This window comes from Triplophysa dalaica, chromosome 19, assembly GCF_015846415.1.
Source record: "Triplophysa dalaica isolate WHDGS20190420 chromosome 19, ASM1584641v1, whole genome shotgun sequence".
Classification (NCBI taxonomy): Eukaryota; Metazoa; Chordata; class Actinopteri; order Cypriniformes; family Nemacheilidae; genus Triplophysa; species Triplophysa dalaica.
Window position 1 is genome coordinate 20,878,400 of NC_079560.1, and position 19,842 is coordinate 20,898,241.

Consider the following 19,842-nt stretch of genomic DNA (forward strand, 5'->3'; position numbering starts at 1 on the left):
AGCGCCAGGGCATCCGTGCCGAGGGGGGCCTCGGTCAGGGAGTACCAAAGCAGACAATGGGTGGTGTCGCAGGAGGCAAAGAGGTCTATCTGTGCCTGTCCGAACAGCACCCAAATGAGCTGGACCGGGGGTGGAGTCGCCACTCTCCGCAAGGCGTATACTGACGAGAGAGCGTGTCGGCTGTCTGGTTCAGATTGCCTGGGATGTGTGTGGCCCGCAGGGAGCGGATCACCTGCTAACTCCACAGGAGGAGGCATCGGGCAAGTTTTGTTAGCTGCCGTGAGCGTACGCCACCCTGGCGATGTACGGTACGGCTGTCGTGCTGTCCCGGAGGACCTACACGTGCTGGCCCTGCACTAGAGGCCGGAGCCTTCTCAGCGCAAGCCGCACAGCCCACAACTCTAGGCAATTGCATGCCAGCGCAGACGGGGGCCCGTCCAGCACCCCGCTACTGCGTGTCCGTTGCACACTGCACCCCACCCCTGTAGCGAGGCATCCGTCGTCACCAACCTGTAACCTGCCCGAGGGGAACCCCGCCCGGAGGAATGTCATGGAAGACCATGGGGTTAGGGTGCGTCGGCAGCAGGTTGACATCACCATGCGCCTGCTGTCGGTGTGCCACGCTGTCCTCGGAACTCGACTCTGTAGCCAGTGTTGAAATGGTCTCATGTGCATCAACCCAAGAAGTATTACCCCCGCGGAGAATGCCATGTGTCCCAGGAGCCTCCAGTTCAACACTGACTAAGCGCTTGCTGCGGACAGCTGCGCCATCATGGTGCAGAGTTTAGTTCCATACCGAGAAAGAGGATGCTCTGCACTGGGGAGAGTTTGCTCTTTTCTCGGTTGACCTGAAATCCCAATCGATCTAGATGCCGGAGCACCAGGTCCCTCTGTATACACAACAGATCTTGCGAGTGTGCCAAGATAAGCCAGTCGTCGAGATAGTGTAGTACCCGCAGGGACAGACCGAAAGGGAGGACTCTGTCCTGATATGCCCGCCCCTCGAACGCGAACCGTAGGAACGGCCGGTGTCGAGGAGGATCGAGACATAAAAGTAAGCATCCTTCAGGTTGATTGCCACGAACCAATCCTGACACCTGATAGATGTCAGGATGCACCTCTGCGTGAGCACCCTGAATGGCAGCTTGTGAAGGTGCTTTGTTCAGGGTACACAGACCTATGGGGCGCAACCCGCCGTCTTTCTTGGGAACAATGAAGTGCGGGTTGTTACCCACAGAACATCTTGGTTTTGAGGGACGAACTCGATGCCTGTTTTGCCAGAAGGGTGGTGACCTCTACTCGAAGTACGGAGGCGTCCCTGCCTCTGACAGAGAGAGATGATGCCCCGAAACTTGGGAGAGTCTCTGGCGAACTGGATTGAGTAACCAAGACGGACCGCCCGCAATGTTCACATGACAGTTTGGGCAGCTCTCGAGCTCCCAGGGACTGTGACAGGGTGACCAAGGGGACGGTCTGCTTCATCATTCCCACGGGGGTGGTTCGTCGGCTGGCAGAGCTAACCATCTGTCACGAGGGGTCTCCGGAGGGAGTGTTGCCTCAGCCTGTGAGGGCACAGGAATCGGAGCCGATGTCGAAGGGGTCCTGGGTTGCAGGGAAGCAGACGTCACGCGGGATCTTGGAGGTGAAAAAAATGTGGCAAATTGTCACAGTCTGCTTCACCGTCAAAAAACTGCCGAGCTCAGTCCTCGATGGTGTTACCAACAACCCACCCTGCGAGATGGGTGCATCAAGAAAGCGGACTTCCTTGGTGTCACTCTTCTGCACAAGGTATAGCCGGGGGTGTCTCTCCTGGACCACTACTGTGGACATCGTCCGACCCAGGGCCCGTGCCGCCGCCTTGGTCGCCAGTAAAGCGCTGTCAGCGGCGGCACGGAGATCCTGCATTATACCCGGATTGGCCTTACCCTCGTGGAGCTCTCTCAACGCCTAGGCCTGGCGGACCTGCAGGATGGCCATGGCGCAGAGAGAGGAGGCAGCCTGGCCCGCGTCATAGCAAGCCTTCGACACCAGTGATGCCGAAGTCTTACGTGCTTTGGGCGGTAGGCGTGGCCGATTCCCCCCAGGTGGTAGCCGTCCGCGGCACAGGTGCACCGCGGGCGGACGTTCCAACTGGGGGATCTCGACATAGTCCTTCGCTGCCCCACCATCGAGAGAAGTAAGGGAGCCGGAGCTGGTTTCACTGGAACGGTCCGTGAGTGGAGCGTTCCAAGTCTTACACAGCTCCTCATGCACCTCCGGGAAAAACATGGCACCCGGAGTTGGCGCGGTTTGCACCGTGCTCCGACCTCAGGAACCACGCATCCATTAGCATGGATGACTTCACTTCTGCTTCATCCTGAGCTCGACCGCTGTGGGTGGAGCTCAGATTCGTCAGAGCGACGAAGCTGCGAGCGACATCTCATCTACGTCACACATCGTTTCCGAGTGTGTGCGTGAGAATCCGGACGGTATGCCACCGCCGGTTGGGAAGAACGTTCAGAAGAGCGAATCGGGGTGTGAACGGCCCGTGATAACTTGGCTGGCGGGTTTACGTTCGCAGAGTTCCTAATATCACTAACGCAGCTAATGTGGGTGGTCATCGGGGCCGTAGCCACAGATGTCACAGCCCAGGTAGCAGACGAAATGGTGGCTGGTTCCCGTAGGAAGACAGCCACCCGTGACCGCATCTTCTGAATGACAATCTGCCCGCAATGCGGGCAGATGTGTCAACGAACGCTGCTTTAGCGTGCTGGACGCCCAGACGCCTAACGCAGCGATTGTGTCCATCCCCCTCCTCGATGAGGGTGCCGCACCCAAGAGAACAGTGGGACATGCCGCGCTGGAGAATGCTCAGTCAGTCCTGAAAAGGACTTTTAGAAAAAATCTCTAACACCTCCGGAACCGGCGAGACGCCCAGGGGAAGGTCGCTGCAGGTAGGGACGATCCGCTGCAACACGTCGTAGATCCGGCAATGTAGAAGAATTCATTGAATTCATTCTGTTCGTAGTCATGAGCGAAGGCTCTGAAGAACAATAGGTAAATGAATGCTGCACGCCGGCTTCCTCTTATACCGGACATCCGGGGGTGGAGACCGTCATGCAAATTTCATTGGCCTTTTCTATAGTAGTCAGAGTTGATTGGTTCTCAAGGGCGAACCCCAACTGTCGTTCTCGACACAACGTCGAGAGACCGACAGAAAGGGAACTGTAACAATCTGCAGCATTCGTCCATATTTACGATGATTTTACCTTATAACAGTTCAGCTTCGTCGTCTCACCGCTGTTACGGCGCGCCCCCTCGCGATTCTATGCCTCGCCTGAAGTTGAAAGTTAAAGACACATTCCTTTACTAAATAAACGTGACGTTTCGAGGGAAAAAATAGTGGAATCAAACACTTTTATATCTCACTAAATGTCCTGATAACACGCAGTTTATTTCAATTTAAAAGGTGAATTTTGGTTCTTGAATTTTTGAACTTTGAAATTGTGTGTGAAATGTTTCAATTTGAAATATTTACAGCTTAATAATGCAACCGTATTGTATTACAGACTCTAAACATACAAGTACTGGAAATGTAACAGATCTATTTTGGATCAGTGGTAATCAACTTGCTTCATATAAAAGCGTCTGCCAAATGACTAAATGTTCAAGAGTAATGGCTTTAAAATACTTCCATATATTTTCCACATTTTATTTTTTGTCATCTAACCACATAGTGCCAATTCAAAGTAGGTCTGTGCATGTCTGACAAAAAGAAACCACTTCAAACTAGTTTAAACCTTTCTGTTTAGAATATTTTACTTTCATTTGAACTTTCCTCTATGTATTACAATTTGTTGCCTTGCATTGGTTTTTGAAACAGTAAGTAAAAACATCTTTAAGATGGTCTAGAAATAATGATGAGGGTTTTTCCTGGCTCAAAATAAGGCGGAGGTGGTGCCCTTCTTATCTTGTACACACACATGTGTAGGCCTACCGTTTCTTTAAGTGGGTTAAACAAAAACAATTTACATATTAGAACATAAAAATGAGATGAAAATGACAATTATTAAGTTCTATAAAACATGACTTTTATTTCAGCAAACAGAAATGTTTGAAATCAAATAAAACTTTTTATCCATTTCAACTACCTTTTCAGCCCACAATAGCCAACTAAATCACCCGGAGCAAATCTCATTCACATCCTGTGTTCTCTTGTACTTCACTGAGCTTTGAAGGATTCACTTATCTTTTATATTCACTAGTGACTGAAAAGTTAAAACATTTTAAACAAATCGATTTAAAGGTGTCATTAGTTTGCGAGTCTGTTGACCGCAACACGCAGTGATTTTTGTGAAGACACCCGACATCATTTTGGCGAGAGTTTGAGGCGGTGACCGCCTCCAGTTTTTCTATGCAGGAAAAACCCTGGCACAATATAGCCCCGCCCTACATTTTTTTCTAATTTCAAAAGCCGTTTCACGTCAAGAACCGGAAAAGAAGTCCTTCGCAACTTCTGTCGCATGTTGACTTTAATGCCTGATTAGTCACTCTATCATTGAATGACAACCACATAATGAAACATTTCAGATAAATCCTAATATTAAATATTATGTTTTTTAGACAACATGAAGCTGGATTGAATAATATATTATTTATTAGTATAAAACATTAAATATTGCGAAGATTTGGTTGCATTATTACAATATATTGATTAATGCATAAGGAATATACGCTTTTTATATATTGACAAAAAAATGGCATTATACAATATTTCCAGTATATTCTCATCTGGTTTTGTTTGGTACACCTACATTTATAGAACTTTGCCTCGTTTAATACATAAAGACATAATGAATCATAAGCCGGGTTTCCATCCGATGTTACAAATTTAGCTTATAAGCACGATTGCGATGCTAGACCATGCGACTAGTCAGCCTTCATTTACTAATAAACTGGCACTAAATATCTATAAGAAAATGAAGAGAAGCTCCTGAATATAATCATTTTCACATATGATAATACTTGCGCATGCAGGCGATTAGGAAACACAATAACTGCGGTGCTTTTGTGGAGGCCTGCTGTTTGGGAAACACAGTCATGACAGTTCTAAGAGACAATGACAGAAACACTTTGAGGACTTTGCTCAGGCGTTTAAGAATGACCATAACAACATCCTGATGCTGGGTCACAAGATCAGTTCTCTGGTTACTCATAGTGAAAAAAAACAGAGTGGTGGAAACCCGCTTACTGATCATTAATGCAAGAGCAGAAACTCTTTCAAAATGTTGATCAAATGTTAGTTTGTGGTAAATAACACTCAAACAGTCATTGATCAGTAAACAAAGGGATTTAAGAGCTTGTCTGGGAAAGGAAACCCATTCAGGGATGTTAACCTCAGTGTCCAGCAGCAGAATTCTGCTTCAACTTTAAACACACCTGGGCACAGTTCAATAAGGAGGTTCATCCAACAGCGAGTTTAAACTCTGAGTTTATGGTTCAGAACAGCGTATTTCAGTTAGTTCTATCAACTCTTGGTAGACTGACATTGAGTTAAGTATGTACACCACAACTACGATAAGCCATGATCAATGGAGCTCCCATATGACAATTCACCATGGCAACGGCACCAAAAAAGCAACATGGCTGCAGAAAGTATTTGAGAGCGAGGCACCCTTTCTTCTCTGTATACAGTTGATTTACTCACATGCCTTAATGTGTAATTGACTTAAGTTTAAATTGATAGAAAGATATATGTACCAATAAACAAACAAATGAATCAGTAAATGAATGAAACAAGAGAAATAAATCCACAAAAACGAAAAAAATCTTCTATCTGTCAGTCGTCATGAGTATTGGTAATGGTGTACGGGACACTTGTTAGTGTGTCAAAGTCAGACTGATCATCGGTTTCAACCCTACTCGGAGCAGTTTTGAGTAGGAATGGGTGCACGTCTAAATGATTTCTTTATTATCTCTGCATTGACTGTATTTAGTCATATATTTATTCATGCACTTTCTTTATACACGTTATTGAGTCATTTGTAATCCTACATAGAAAACTAACATTGTGAGAAGAATCTGCTGTGATGTATCACACGGCCACGATGTCTGATGTTATTGATGTAAGGATGGATGAGATATACAGTATTTTGAAATATCTAATTCACTGTAAAGAAAAACAGTAGAGTTTTAATAAAAATGCACAGGAAAATGACGAAATTCCACTTGGACACTAAATTGCTCTCCTGAAATCAAAGTACATCTCTATAAACGAATGCAGCCTCTTCATGTACTGAATCCTCTATAAAAGCACATCTGAGTCATTGAGATGATCTCTGTGTGATCATAAAGTGTGTCATGAATGACTGTATTAATGAATAAATGAATGAGGTACACCATGTGTGCTTTAAAAGGGGAGGGGATGGAAGAAACTCTGGGTTTACCAAAGAAAAGACTCTCCTGACCAGGTTAGGTTCACAGAATAAGTTACTATGTTACTGAGTATTAGTGACCTCTCTTTTAGAAACAGGCTTGAGGTACCCCGCTTTCTCGGGTTTGACATACCTTAACGAAAAACCCAGAGTTTCCCTATTTTCAGGGTCAATATACTTAGAGCTTCCACTAAACCTGCTTTCTGAAACGAGCCTATGATCCTCAACATCTTCAGGATTAATGGAGACTTCAAGGCAGGTGTGTTTAAGTAAGATTGGAGCTCAAGTCCCCGTCTTTAGCCAGGTTTAATGGACAGAGTAAATGATGAGCCGACAGTGATGATGATCGTAACAAAAGAGCACAAACTGATGTTTACCAAACCTGACAGCCATGACTTTAACTTCACCATTCATAAACACGTTCATCTTCAGCAGCCAAGGGAAATGTGTGTGTCTGTAAATGTTGATGTGGGGATCTCTGAAGACCATCAAGCAGTGTTAAAAACTTGAATGAAATTCTCTTTGAGATATACAAGTTAATCCATAATGGTAACATGATGTATTTCACCTGGTCAATTTGAGACGATGACACTTGATTTTCTTCTTTCTATGTGTATTCAGTATTATTTAAGAGATGTTCTATTTTCCTCAAGGAATTATACATTTAAGAGGAGCCAAACCTTGTCAGACTTCATCATCAGACCGTCAATGACTGAAGTATTTAAGGCGGGACAGAGTTCTTGCCTTACCCCTTTTCTAATTGCACTTCTTGATGTTTGTTGATCTGGAGGGGTGTTTGGGCTTGACTCCCACAGTGAGAGACTGACAGCTGAATTCATCACAACTTTAACCTTCACCGGCTTCCACCACCTAAATCACGTAAGTAAGATTTACTTTATTCCATTTGAAAAAGCACCTGCCCAACTTTTGCGACTAAAATAATCATGCTAACTTATTTTGTGAAACATTGATAGAATAAAATGAGACTAAGTTACTAAGACTAGCTGTCAATGGTACACGGCTTAACTAGCTGAACAGAACTATTATAACATGCTGCAGATTCTTTTTAATTGTGTGTTTTTCATGTTCTTGCGTGATTTAACGGTTCTGTTATCATTTCTTGTTTTCCCCGTACACCTCCAGTCAAGTCTGGCAAATCATTTCAGGGGTTGTTAGTGAACAGAAGTAAATCAATCATTTATAGTTGTTGGTCAATGTTCAGAGACATCAATGTTTACACCAGTCACGCTTTTATGACAGACGGTGAGTGCAGACATGCAGGATTACGAAGAGACCACAGCTTTTCTGGGCACATGGGGTCCGTTCCAAAAGATGGTCTTTATCCTTCTGTGTACCAGCACCGTCCCAAACGGATTCAGTGCCTTCTCCGTCATATTCCTGGCCGATATTCCGCCTCATCACTGCCGTATTCCGGATTCTAACCTGAGTGATGCGTGGAGGAACGCCAGCATTCCCTTACAGCAGGTGGAAGGAAAAGTGGAGCGCGTCAAGTGTTCCAGATATAACCTTGATGCGATCCGAAACTTTTCTAGACTGGGGTTCATGCCACACGATGTCAATCTCACAGACGTTCTGACGGAGAGCTGTGCTGATGGATGGGTCTACAGCAAAGACATCTATCAATCCACCATTGTCTCAGAGGTGAGTGTGTGTGCTGTCATCTTCATCTCAGTTCTGTATAGTTCTACCATCTTACCTTCTCATATGAGTGAAGCTGAAACTAAACACAATCGTCCATCTGTGTGCGTACATCTTCAGTGTTTAGTGCTTGACACAACACGTTAAAGATTTAAAGACTGATAAAGTTCAGATGTTTTCTCTCACAAATCTATTGTTTGGGTTTGGATAAGGAAGCAAAGTCTGGGATGACATCAGATGCGTTTTCAAATTTCAATCCGAAAACCTTTGACTAATATGGTTCAATAAAGAGCCTTTTACATCCACAGAGGCACAACGGTTCTGAAGAATATGAAAAGGATTAAAAGGTTTGAACCTTTGAAGAATCTGAGACTGAATAATTCTGTGGGAAGCAACAAGTTTATTTTGTGGCATTATTGTCCAGAACATCAAAAGTGTTGGGTGAACAGATCACTTCACAGAACATACTCTTAAAGCTCTTCACTTCTCACCTCAGGGCAAATACCTCGGAAAGATTACACAGATGTCAGACTGGTCTTGTAAACAGGTTAAGCTTGTGAAGACCTCCTACATTCTTCTGTACTCTTTTCATGGTCTGACTTACTCGAGGGCGGATTTAGGAACTCAGGGAATCTCAGGTGCCTTTCACGCTTGCAGTTTAGTTCAGAACGGTTTGCATGAAAAATCCCTAATGTAGAAGCTGTCAGGTGATCTCAGGTGCGCACAAGGGTACAGAACCCTGCACATGCGCTTTAGCCGATTACAATGTGTTTACTTTTATACACCACATGTCAGAGATGATAGTGTTGGTAATTTACCTTGGTTTAGAACAAGAGTGAGCCTGTATTGTTTTGCGCATTGTGATTGGAATCAGAGCGGCAGATGAGTGCAGACGCGATTTCTTTAAGACTGCAAGGGAAGCTCAGCTTCCCCAATAATTGTCAAAAAATGAATGGTCAAATATATGTACTATTATGTTAACATTTTATTGACTAAAAATGCGTTAAACACGTTTATCTCGAACAAAAACAATTTCGTTCAGAATCAGCTACTTAGGTCGGCTGACTCGATTTCCTTCTCATTCATTCCCGTAGCGTACAGTGCGTTACTCTGTTGAAGCCCAGCGTCCATTGACTTCAATGGGGCTGCTTTAAACAGTTTTTTTCAGTGCTTAGAAACAAGACGGTCATTGGATAATGCTGCGATTATGTCCCGCCCACGGACGCTCAGAGTCTCTGGGATGAATGGAGGAGTGGGCTGGCCCGGACTCCGAGCGTCTGCGTGATGATTGGAGGGTCTGTCATCTCTTTTTAATCCACTTTTATGTCCTAAAACGCTCGTTTTTTGGGGTCGACAGCTTATAAAAATGTATTTCTTGTTTTTGTTTAGCTTGTTTGCTATACACATTGTCACATATCAGCTTTTAGATTTTTTTTTTTTTTTTTTATAAATCATAAATGACAAGGAGGCGGCAGCTTCTCGCAATGCAAAGAGAGGGTTGGTGTGGGCGTGGTCTTCAGATTATGACGCGTATCACTCTGTGTCTCCATTTCCAACTCAGTCCCATAAAATGCCTAGTTGGTACGACAGGGTTACGGAGCATTTTCTAGAAAAGGAACGTAGGTCAGAATTTACATATAAATACATGGACAATTTTTATGATTTAGACCGAAAATGAGCTTCCCCTCTTTAAAAGATCAGCAGCCGCCACTGGATGAGTGGTAATACGATGTTTTAAGATTTAAAAATAAGTGATCAATAGTGTGTTTTCAAGCAGCAGAAAGCTCTGTAAGGGGAGGTGTCCATCGAGGCGTTTCTGCCAGCATCAATTTTTTCAATTTCCAATGGAAATGCCAGCGCTCGCCAGCAAGCGTTTTCAGCCAAGCTCCTGCCGTTTACAGCCGTCTTAAAGCGCATCCGTGGACACACAGCCCCAAAGTGAACATACATTAAGACCAAGTGTTGTTTACTCTGTGCTGCGCATAATAGCATCATGTGAGTAAAAACACAATCAATTGACCCGTGTTCTGTGTACTATTGTGTCATGCATGTTCATGATGACGTAAGATGAATGCAGACACACCAGAGTTCTATAGAATCAAGCTGAGACACAAACCAACGCTGTGAGGGGCGTCAGAAACAATCGCACTCAGATACACACACATCAAATACTAGTGTTTCCTCTACATTCCTGTTTGCTTAGCAACAACAAACACCATGAGTTCCAGTTTTATACAAGTGTACGTGAAATATGAATGGCACCTAGAAACTCCTCGATGGATCTGTATTGAGACACAAATCACTGTGCATTACGTAAACTGCATAAAAAAAAAAAACATAATTAAAAACCAACCTGTATAATATGCGTTTCATTGTGGTATAACCCCTGAAATATTCCCGATCACATGATGAGCTAACTGTTAATTAATTCTTGTTTTAACAACATCTAAAGACAGTCATGGTTTTAGCTGTTGTTGTATAATTTGCACTCCAATTGTTCTAAAATGCAAATATTATATATGTTGGACCTCTGTGTTTCTAAAATGCTACGTACGGCTAAGATCGAAGTCGTTGTATTTTGAAAGAAGCCAAGTTTAATGACTTTAATTCTCTTTTGAAGTTCTATAATGAATTATATTTCACCAATCCTTTCTGTTGCTGTGGATGAAGGTTTACTGTGATTTCATTTACCAATTATTAACATTGCTCTTAATTTCAATCAAATGTTGTGTATTGAGCATGTGTTGGTTTGGTGTTCATTCATTTGGATGAGGTATAGATATAATAGTCAACTGATTATTTGGCAAAATATTATAATAATATACATATGAACAGTTAGATTTTTTTCTGATGTTAAATATGGTCTGAAAAATCTTCTGGGAAGTCTGTGTGTTTGAGTCTGGAAAAGTATGGAATTTGGAAATGGAACATGTGTAGGATCCCTGCAGCGTAAACTAGCCTGTGTGTTTATACACCTGACTTTATTAGGTTGAGAATCATCAACAGTTGTTTTTTAATATCATACCTAAACTCATACCTTTCATTTACAATATTGAGCTTATATAACAATTACTAAATTTCATCAGCAACAACAACTCATCTCATGTTCTTCTGTTTCCATGTTCTTCTGTCATGTCACTGATTTCTCATGGTAACTGGAATTGTTTATTTTCTACCTACAACATTTGATAGAATAGAAGAATAAAGTTCAGAGGATTATATGGTACGACTTCAGCATGATTCAGTTTTGTGGTGAGGTATGAACGACTTCATGTAGCACTGTATGGATTGTGCGAGAGGGACTGGACAGTACTAGTACAGAGTCGCCACTCAAACACACCTGTGATTTCTATCGCAATAGAAGCGGACACAGAGGATAATTTGCAATGAGGTGGGTCAGTAAAATCCATTAAAACTGAGAATTCAAACTGTAACAGTTCTAGTAAACTGTTACCTGTCTCCTATGTTAAATGCAAGTTGTAATTTCACTCCCGGCCATTAGAGGGCAATAGGGAGCCATTATCAGGAAGATCTCTCTATAGCAGGTAGTAAAAGGAAGAGGGAAGTGTGAGTTAGGAATACCTGTTAGCTGAGAGCACATGCTCTTTCTATTTTTTCATTTGGAAAACCCTGTTGAGGAACATTTGTGTTCTACATCTCAATGTGAGTTGATGTGTTTCTTTATTATTAACAAAGGTTTACAGCGTGAATATATTTTGCTTGCTGAACCTCATGTTGTATTGTTTGTTTTGTTTTGACCAGAGGGTTTTGGTATCTGCTTGATTTTGATGGATTCTCAACTGGTTCAAATTCTTGATGTTATTGTCTTCTACGTGGAAGTATATCCGAACTCCAGAACGAAAAGACACTTTTTCCTTGGATTAACCCTTGTTGAGCAAATGTGGATTTTGTCCTTCTAACCCCTAAAACATCTACAATGGTGTGATGGACCAAGGACATTTGTGGTAACTCTGGACTTTGATATCGGGTGTACATTTATAAGGTTTTGCTTCCAAATGCTCTGCATCATGAAATTGTCACAACGTTTTGTATGATCTGAAAATGTATACCTTACTTAAGGGAAATATAATTGTTGGTTAATGGTGATTGATCCCTCCTCATTTATTTATGTAACCCTTGAAGTTAGTGTTACAAAACATTGATGGAAACATTTGGGATTATGTAAATACACAAGTGAACAAAATATAAAACACTGTGCTTTTATTTTATGTAAATAAAAAAATCTTAAATATTCTACCTTTAAAAAGACTCCTGTATCTATTTACACTGATGGCGAAAAAGCTAAGTGAATTTAAGACATTTTTTGTGATTTATTGTTTTCTACATATAGAAAGTGTGATAATATAACCTTAATATCTTTCATATTTTAAAATCTTACCATTGCGAAAACAGTTCAGGAAAAATACCAGTTCTCACACCACATACACATCAAAAACGCATGGCAACAGTAGTCAAGCAGGAGCTCCCTGATTTGCTTGGAACAGTTGATGAATGTTGATGAGTATGGGTACGGGTTGTCCTGTGTCGCATATTCTTATGGACACGTGTTGGAGAGACGTGGAGGAGAGGAAATTGTGGTAGAAAGTTGTGATTGTTCTTTTGCACACAAAATATATTCTCGTTGCTTCATAAAAGTTAGGTTGAACCACTGGAGTCACATGGACTGTTTTAATGATGTCTTCAAAATCAGCAGTCATGGACAGTCATGACAGAATCTTCATTCTAACTAACCCGTTAAAGCAGGGGTTCCCCCAAAATAACAGTGCCAGTGACTCGAGACCCCCAATATCCTCAGAGGTGGTCCAAGTGTACCAAAGTTGTGAGCGGATAGATCCAACTATGAGATATGGCTTGTAGATCTTATAGATCTAAACATTGAGTCCAGTGTAACTACATTTACATTTACATTTAGACATTTGGCAGATGCTTTTATCCAAAGCAACTTGCATAGCATTATCATATACATTTTACATAGGTATTTGCAATCCCCTGAGATCCAACCCACAACCTTGCTTTGTTAACACAATGCGAGGTTAAACAACAGGAAAGTAAAGGAACAAATATATGAATAGAAGTGAATAATAAAATAAATGAAATGAATACATATGATAGATGAATATGGTTATAAATGAGATAAATGAAATAGAATAATAAAAATGAAATAAAACAAGAAATAATTGTATGTTTCTATCCAGATCTATTAGCGCAAATGCTTAAATATTAGCAAACGCACATAATGACAACACAAAAGAGCACAGCACACTCTAACATTATATAACTTTATTGTTATTTACTCATCACTTTACGTGGTGTTCTACATAAACCATGAACTATTACTACAGATGGTGGAATTTCATCAAACTGACGTGAGAGCTGATGGATGTGCTTCTTTAGGTACCTGATGACCCTTCTGACTGCAGCGCGTCTGCATTGTGTTTGGTCGATAATAATCAACGTTTTTTTTTTTTTTCGAGTAAAAATGTCAAAAAAAATTCTGAATCAAATTGCATTTTATATCAAGAAAAGAAGCTCAGTGAATTTCTGCTTAAAACAAGAAAAATAATCTTTCTTAGTCACTCAATTTTTTTTACTAAAAAAAGCTTATTTTCTTAGGTCACTTTGTTCATTAAGAAAGTGCTTCTTGATTCAAGAATGTTTAGACCTTTTTACTGGAAAACAAGAAAAAGGTCTAAGCAAGAAAGCCATTATTTGCAGTGTAGCAGCTGTCTATTTACTAGTTGTGCTTTTATTCTTGCAGTTTGATCTGGTTTGCAACAACAATTGGAAGCAGCCATTCACCTCGTCCATTTATTTTCTGGGTGTTCTCTGTGGATCCTTTTTTTCAGGACAGCTCTCTGACAGGTGAACACCTGCCCACATACACATTACACTTATGCTGTATTAAACCACATTAACTTAACATTTACGATAACATTTGACTTGCATTAACTTTACTATTTTTACGTTTATCTTTTTACTACACTCCACAACATTTAAAGAATGTGAAGATACTTTAAGGATTTATTTATGTTCAAATGAGGACTGGGTAGAAGCTGAAGTCTTTCAGTGTATCTTTAGTGTTTATGATACCAGATATATTTTCTGCATCTCTTCTTTTAATGAAGGTTTGGCAGAAAACCAGTTCTCTTCGCAACCATGACGTTGCAAACGCTCTTCACCTTCATTCAAGTCTTCTCTCCATCATGGGAGGTGTTCTCCATCCTCTTCTTCATAGTTGGGTTGGGACAGATTTCAAACTACGTGGCAGCGTTTGTGTTGGGTAACCATCAAATGATCTACAGTAAATATGCTCACAATCCATCAAAATGTTGTCTATTTGATTTTGTTTGTTTGTTATCCATCAGGAGCAGAACTTTTCTCCGGCTCTGTGCGGGTCCTGTACACGGCGCTGGGTGTCGGTCTGTTCTTCGCCATCGGTTATATGATGCTTCCTCTCATCGCATTTTTCATTCGTGATTGGAGGATGTTGTTGGTGGCGATGTCTGTGCCGGGTCTCATCTACATTCCTCTCTGGTGGTGAGTGTGACCACATACCGAAATCACTTCACGCGCCGTCACTGCCAACATCATCACATGTGTGCTGAGCCTACACATAAACATTAACTTGACCAACCTGTGAAGAAATAAAGTTTATGGTCTGTTTTATAGCTGAAGTCCACTGAAATTTGTAGGGCAACCCATTGATGGTAAAAATCATCCATTGGGATTAAATTAGCGATTAAATTAAACTTTATAAATGATATTAACTTAAAATATTAAAATAACTATTATTGTTGCAAATTACTCTACACAACATAAATGTAATGGATCCAAAACCAACCTGGTCAAAAGACATGCGCTATTTTTGATTTGTTGCAATAAGATGCAAATGATGTTTATTTAATCTGTTTCTGTAATGTTGACACTTAAATGCTTTTCAGTTTGTTTATATTTATATAATCATGTACTAGAGATGTGCAGATAAGCTAAAATGTCACCCGCATCCACTGCTTCAAATAAATACTTTTCTCTGATATAGATATCTGCTCCCAACCCAGACCCGATCGTCACTTAAATTACTCAGTAAATTTTCTATAACTGTCTTTGTCTGTAAATGCTTAAATCTACTCTTTCGATTTAGCACACACATGATGTACCATATTAGAGGTACCAGTCTTATGGCTTTCATATACACACAATGCCTCATAGTCGTTGCATATTACATACCCAGCACTTGATTCATCCTTGTTTAAACCACTTCGCTAAAACGCCCCCACACGGTACTTTTCTTTCTTTCCTTTTGTTTTGTTTGTAATTCTCCCTTTTTAAATTTCTCTCAGATCTGTTTTGCCTCCATTTCTGCTTTAAGAAATAGACCGTCCTCTACCTCCGCCACACGCATTAAATTACTGGAAATTAGCGCCTGATTAAAAATGCATTTAAAACACATTCGTATCTTTTGAGAAATGTAGTTAATGTTTATATATGATCTCATCCAACCCCGACCCTTCCGCAATTAATCAGAATGTATTTTTTTATTACCCGACCCATCCGACCCGCAGATCATCCGCAGCGGCCGGGGATTTAACCGCCATCCGCGCATCACTACTATGTACAGTTAACCGTAATAACAGATTGTGATGTAGAATCCTTCTTTCTTATAATGTGACCCCTCCTGGCAAATTGAGTCACAATGTAAAAAGCAGCTATTTGAAGCAGCTCTAGAGAACTTTTGATTATGGTTTGCCCATGTGGTTGATAAATGCAATTGTCTGTTATTAGTGTCGTAAGTACTGTCCCTTTATAAGCTTCCACGTGGGCTGTGAGCTCAATACACGTGAATTTGTTGACTATGCAGAAACCACTGTTTTTACCCCCTTTGAGTGACTTTTCCTTGTGCCCAGCCTAAGGTACCTCTGTGCAAAAATCATGCGGTCTAATCAGCGTATTGATATGCCACCAGTGTTGGGTAAATTACTCTGAAAAAGTAATTAATTACTAGTTACTCATTACATATTCAATAGTGTAATTAGATTACTGTCCAAATTACTCTCTCCAAAAAGTATTTAGTTACTTATTACTTTCTATATACTACATGAACCTTGATTAGTTAAGTGATTCAAGGATATACATGAAACGGTTTATTGAATTCATTCAAATAATATTATTAACTGACCAAAGTATTACAAATGTGAGAGTTATACATTAAAGCACAGATTTTAAAGTAAGACTTTGAATTTTGAAGTCAATTACGCTATTGCACACGCATATATTTAACAAAGTATTTAGTTTAATTACATCGAAAGTAACTGTATTTAAATTACAGAAAACATACGAGTAATCCCTTACTTTACTTTTTCAAGGGAAAAGTAATTAAATTACAGTAACTAATTACTTAGTAAATAGTTACGCCGAAGACTGTATGCCACACCTGTGAGGAGGATGGATTATCTCGGTGCTCGCTAACGCAGATTAAGACAGATTTGTCAACAAAATTTGAGAGGAATAGGCCTTTTGTGTACATAGACAAAAATCTGAGATCTTTGAGTTCAGCTCATGAAAAATGGGGGCAAAAACAAAAGTGTTGCGTTTATCATTTTGGTCAGTGTATATCTGTACATGCATGTTTGATTTTTGCTTTCCATCCGTATTTTTTTATTGACTGCTCATCTGCAATACATCTCAGAGACATCTGCCCTCTGCTGTTTGCATTAAATGTTAAAGCGGTCTCAGGTAAAGTAAGGGGGATGAGGGTAAGGGTGCCTCAGTGAGTACGGTCCCAAATGTGGGATTTCAGAATGTATGTTGTCGGTACTGCCAGATTCAGTCTGCTTTTGGGGCACACAGAGAGGAGCACTGAAAGATGGACTGATCAAGATGGCTCCAGTGTGTTTGGCTTGCCGTTTACAGTCTAGCTGGCTGTTTGTTATTGTTTTTTTTTATTCCTGATTTTTCAACATGTCAAGCAAACACTATTTGATATTAGGAATGCAATGAAATATCGATCAATAAGGATCTAAGGGAATCGAATGGCAATTTTCCTCCCCCTTCGTCAACGATTCCGGAAAGTTTATGCCAGTGACCCAGTGCTTTTCCTGGAAGAAAGCAACGTCGGGGACGTGGAAAGCGAGATGGTGTACTAATCAAATGGAAATCGTACCTGGGGTCTTTTGCAGTGCCCCAGTCCTAACCCTCTGCCCGCCAGGATGACTCGATCGCTACCGGGATCGCTACTTTTCTTGACGTTGCCTGGAGGGGCTGTACTGCTGGAATCGGCCTGTTGTACCGTTTTCCACTCAATATATCCTAAGGCAGGGCTCTAGAGTGCGACCAATTTGGTCGCAAATGCGACCTTTTTTTTCAATGGTGCGACTTAAAATAATCAGAGGTCGCACCGGTGCGTTCAGTCATTTGAGGGAGAAAAAAAGTCTCCGCAACTCTGAAAGTCTCCCAGTGATTCAACAACAGACACGCCATGGGCCCATATCGTGGTCTAAACCAATCAGAGATAGTGAAGGGCGGACCCCCCTTTGATTGGCCGTGGTCCAGATATTCCTTCACGTGTGAGTAACAGGGGTCATTTTGGAGAATTACAATGAGGGCAATTTGTAAATCCCCGTTTCCCCTCAATGTGAAATGCTCGCGAAGCGACCTGCGTGTTTTTAGCTGTCATTGTTACAGACTGTGATGCGATCTTGGAAAACCCGTTGGATGTTGTGCGGGGACGCGGGCAAGACAAAAGTAAACCACATAACATGAAGAATGAAGGAGTATCAATGCACATTTCCCCTCAGTCATGTGTTAACTAGGGCATGCAAAGTTTTTTTATACAATGTTTTCGTGAGTTGACAGAGCTCACAGTCTGCAGCACCGGGAGTTATCCCCGCTCCGCTGCTCACGCGAGCCGGACCGCTATCGCAAAACATACAGGATATGATCAAAAGTCCAGACACTTCGCACATAATAAAGAACTGCAGTTGTTGTCCGTAATGTTTGTTAGTTTTCTTGTTTAGTGATAATGGCAGAGCTCTCATTCTGTAAGTGTGCGCTGCACCAATTTCCGTTCTTTCGTTTTATTCAAACGGTTTTGTACAGTATTTTTTATAGATTATAACACTAGGAAATGTTTTTTTATTAAATTGTTATTAGAGTAAGTCTCTTACCACTGTAAAGTGATTTTTCTGGACTGCTGTGCTTTTATTTTCATCACTTAACTTTAAACACGTTTTCTCCAAATTCCGTTCGTGAACATCATAGCGCTTCAGATGACCTGAGCCATAACTCTTGTTACATACACAAGGTATGAGCAAAATAGAAACTGATTTGCAAAGGGCTTAAATATGGTATCAGAAATTGTAATAGCCTATATAAATTTGCTCCATGTGTTAGGTTTTCCCAGATCAAATCACATATGAACATAAACATAAAAAAAATATATATAAATGAATATAACAACAACGGCTTTATTGGGCGTTCGGTTGTATTAAAAAACAACAAGTTCCGTGACGTCACGAACATACTTATTACCACCTAACGCCACCTTGCACCATAGTGACGGGAAATAATAGATTATGACAGATTTTTTACCAGCCTGTCAGTCAAAATGACGGACAATAAAGAAGTGAAGCCAGGTTGTAGGTTAATCATTTACAAGTAAATTTTGCCTATATGGACATTTAAAAAAATGTGAACTGGTAAAACCAGTTAAATGCGTTAAATTCGATATTGTCGAAAATTTGGTACACCTAAGAAAAAAAGTTAAGCGCACCAGTGCAAAAAGTTAGTCTAGAGACCGGTAAGGTATGTTTGCCTCGTTTGCGTAGAGGTGGTTTGGATCAAATGAATCTTCGGCCGCTATGTCATGTAACACGGTCGATTGGTGATCTGACTGTGGTCAGGATGGCGCTGGTTAATTCAAGATCTTTAGTAAATATTTACATATTTAACGACTTTTTTTACTTCACGTGGTCTTGACTTTTTATTTATGACTGAGACATGGCTAACCTTGGGTGAATCATTGATCATTTTATGCTTACAGTTTGTCAACAAGATATTATCCCTACTCTAATTTTTAAACACACTTTTAGTGTTATTGTTCCATGTGTCATGAAAATAATAAACTGTTGTTTGGCCTCCGGCTCTGTTACTGCTTATTTTAAGCATGCAATAGTTCAATTCAATTCAAGTTTATTTATATAGCGCTTTTCACAATGTGTATTGTTTCAAAGCAGCTTTACAGGGGCAAACAGGAAAAACAGAAAAGTTAAAACGCAGCACAGTGCATGGTGTTTATACAACGAGTAAGATCATTCTAATAAATAATATCTAATTTCTAAATAAATAAATAAATGAATGAATGCAGTCTCCCGGTGATCAGGCCAACACTGCCCTGCTGTGGCGAGGAACCCAAACTCCAATGATTGATTAATGGAGAAAAAAACCTCGGGAGAAACCAGGCTCAACCGGGAGGGCCAGATCCCCTCTGACGTGTCATAGCTGCACTCAAACTGCTGACATGTGATTTTAGTTTAGCATTTAATACCAAATATTGTAACTTCAGCATTAATAAGACAAATAGTCCGTCTTTGCTCTTGGTTGGGGATGTAGTGGTCTGAGCTGGGATGGTCTGATGGTCATATTTCTCTTGGCTGATGGTGGAATTGCCTTAGATGGAGCTGGGATGGTCAGTCAGTCTGCAGCTGTAGCTGTTGTAATCTCAAATTGGGGATGGGCATCTGTCGGTCGCCTG

The 19,842-nt window shown here is 41.1% G+C and overlaps 1 protein-coding gene across 3 annotated transcripts in view; it reads left to right on the top strand.

Moving 5' to 3' along the window:
* The window catches only part of LOC130408335 (organic cation/carnitine transporter 2-like), an 84,332-nt gene that overhangs the window by 40,315 nt on the left and 24,175 nt on the right, over positions 1 to 19,842 (top strand). Inside the window, exons 2-6 of one of the 3 annotated variants that reach the window (XM_056731825.1) lie at positions 7,067 to 7,292; positions 7,674 to 8,075; positions 13,852 to 13,955; positions 14,219 to 14,373; positions 14,459 to 14,630. In XM_056731825.1, coding sequence (XP_056587803.1) covers positions 7,689 to 8,075; positions 13,852 to 13,955; positions 14,219 to 14,373; positions 14,459 to 14,630 — 818 coding nt within the window. In that variant the 5' untranslated portion in view covers positions 7,067 to 7,292; positions 7,674 to 7,688. The remainder of the gene's footprint in view (positions 1 to 7,066; positions 7,293 to 7,673; positions 8,076 to 13,851; positions 13,956 to 14,218; positions 14,374 to 14,458; positions 14,631 to 19,842) is intronic. The other 2 variants (XM_056731824.1, XM_056731826.1) reach the window with 2 other exon arrangements.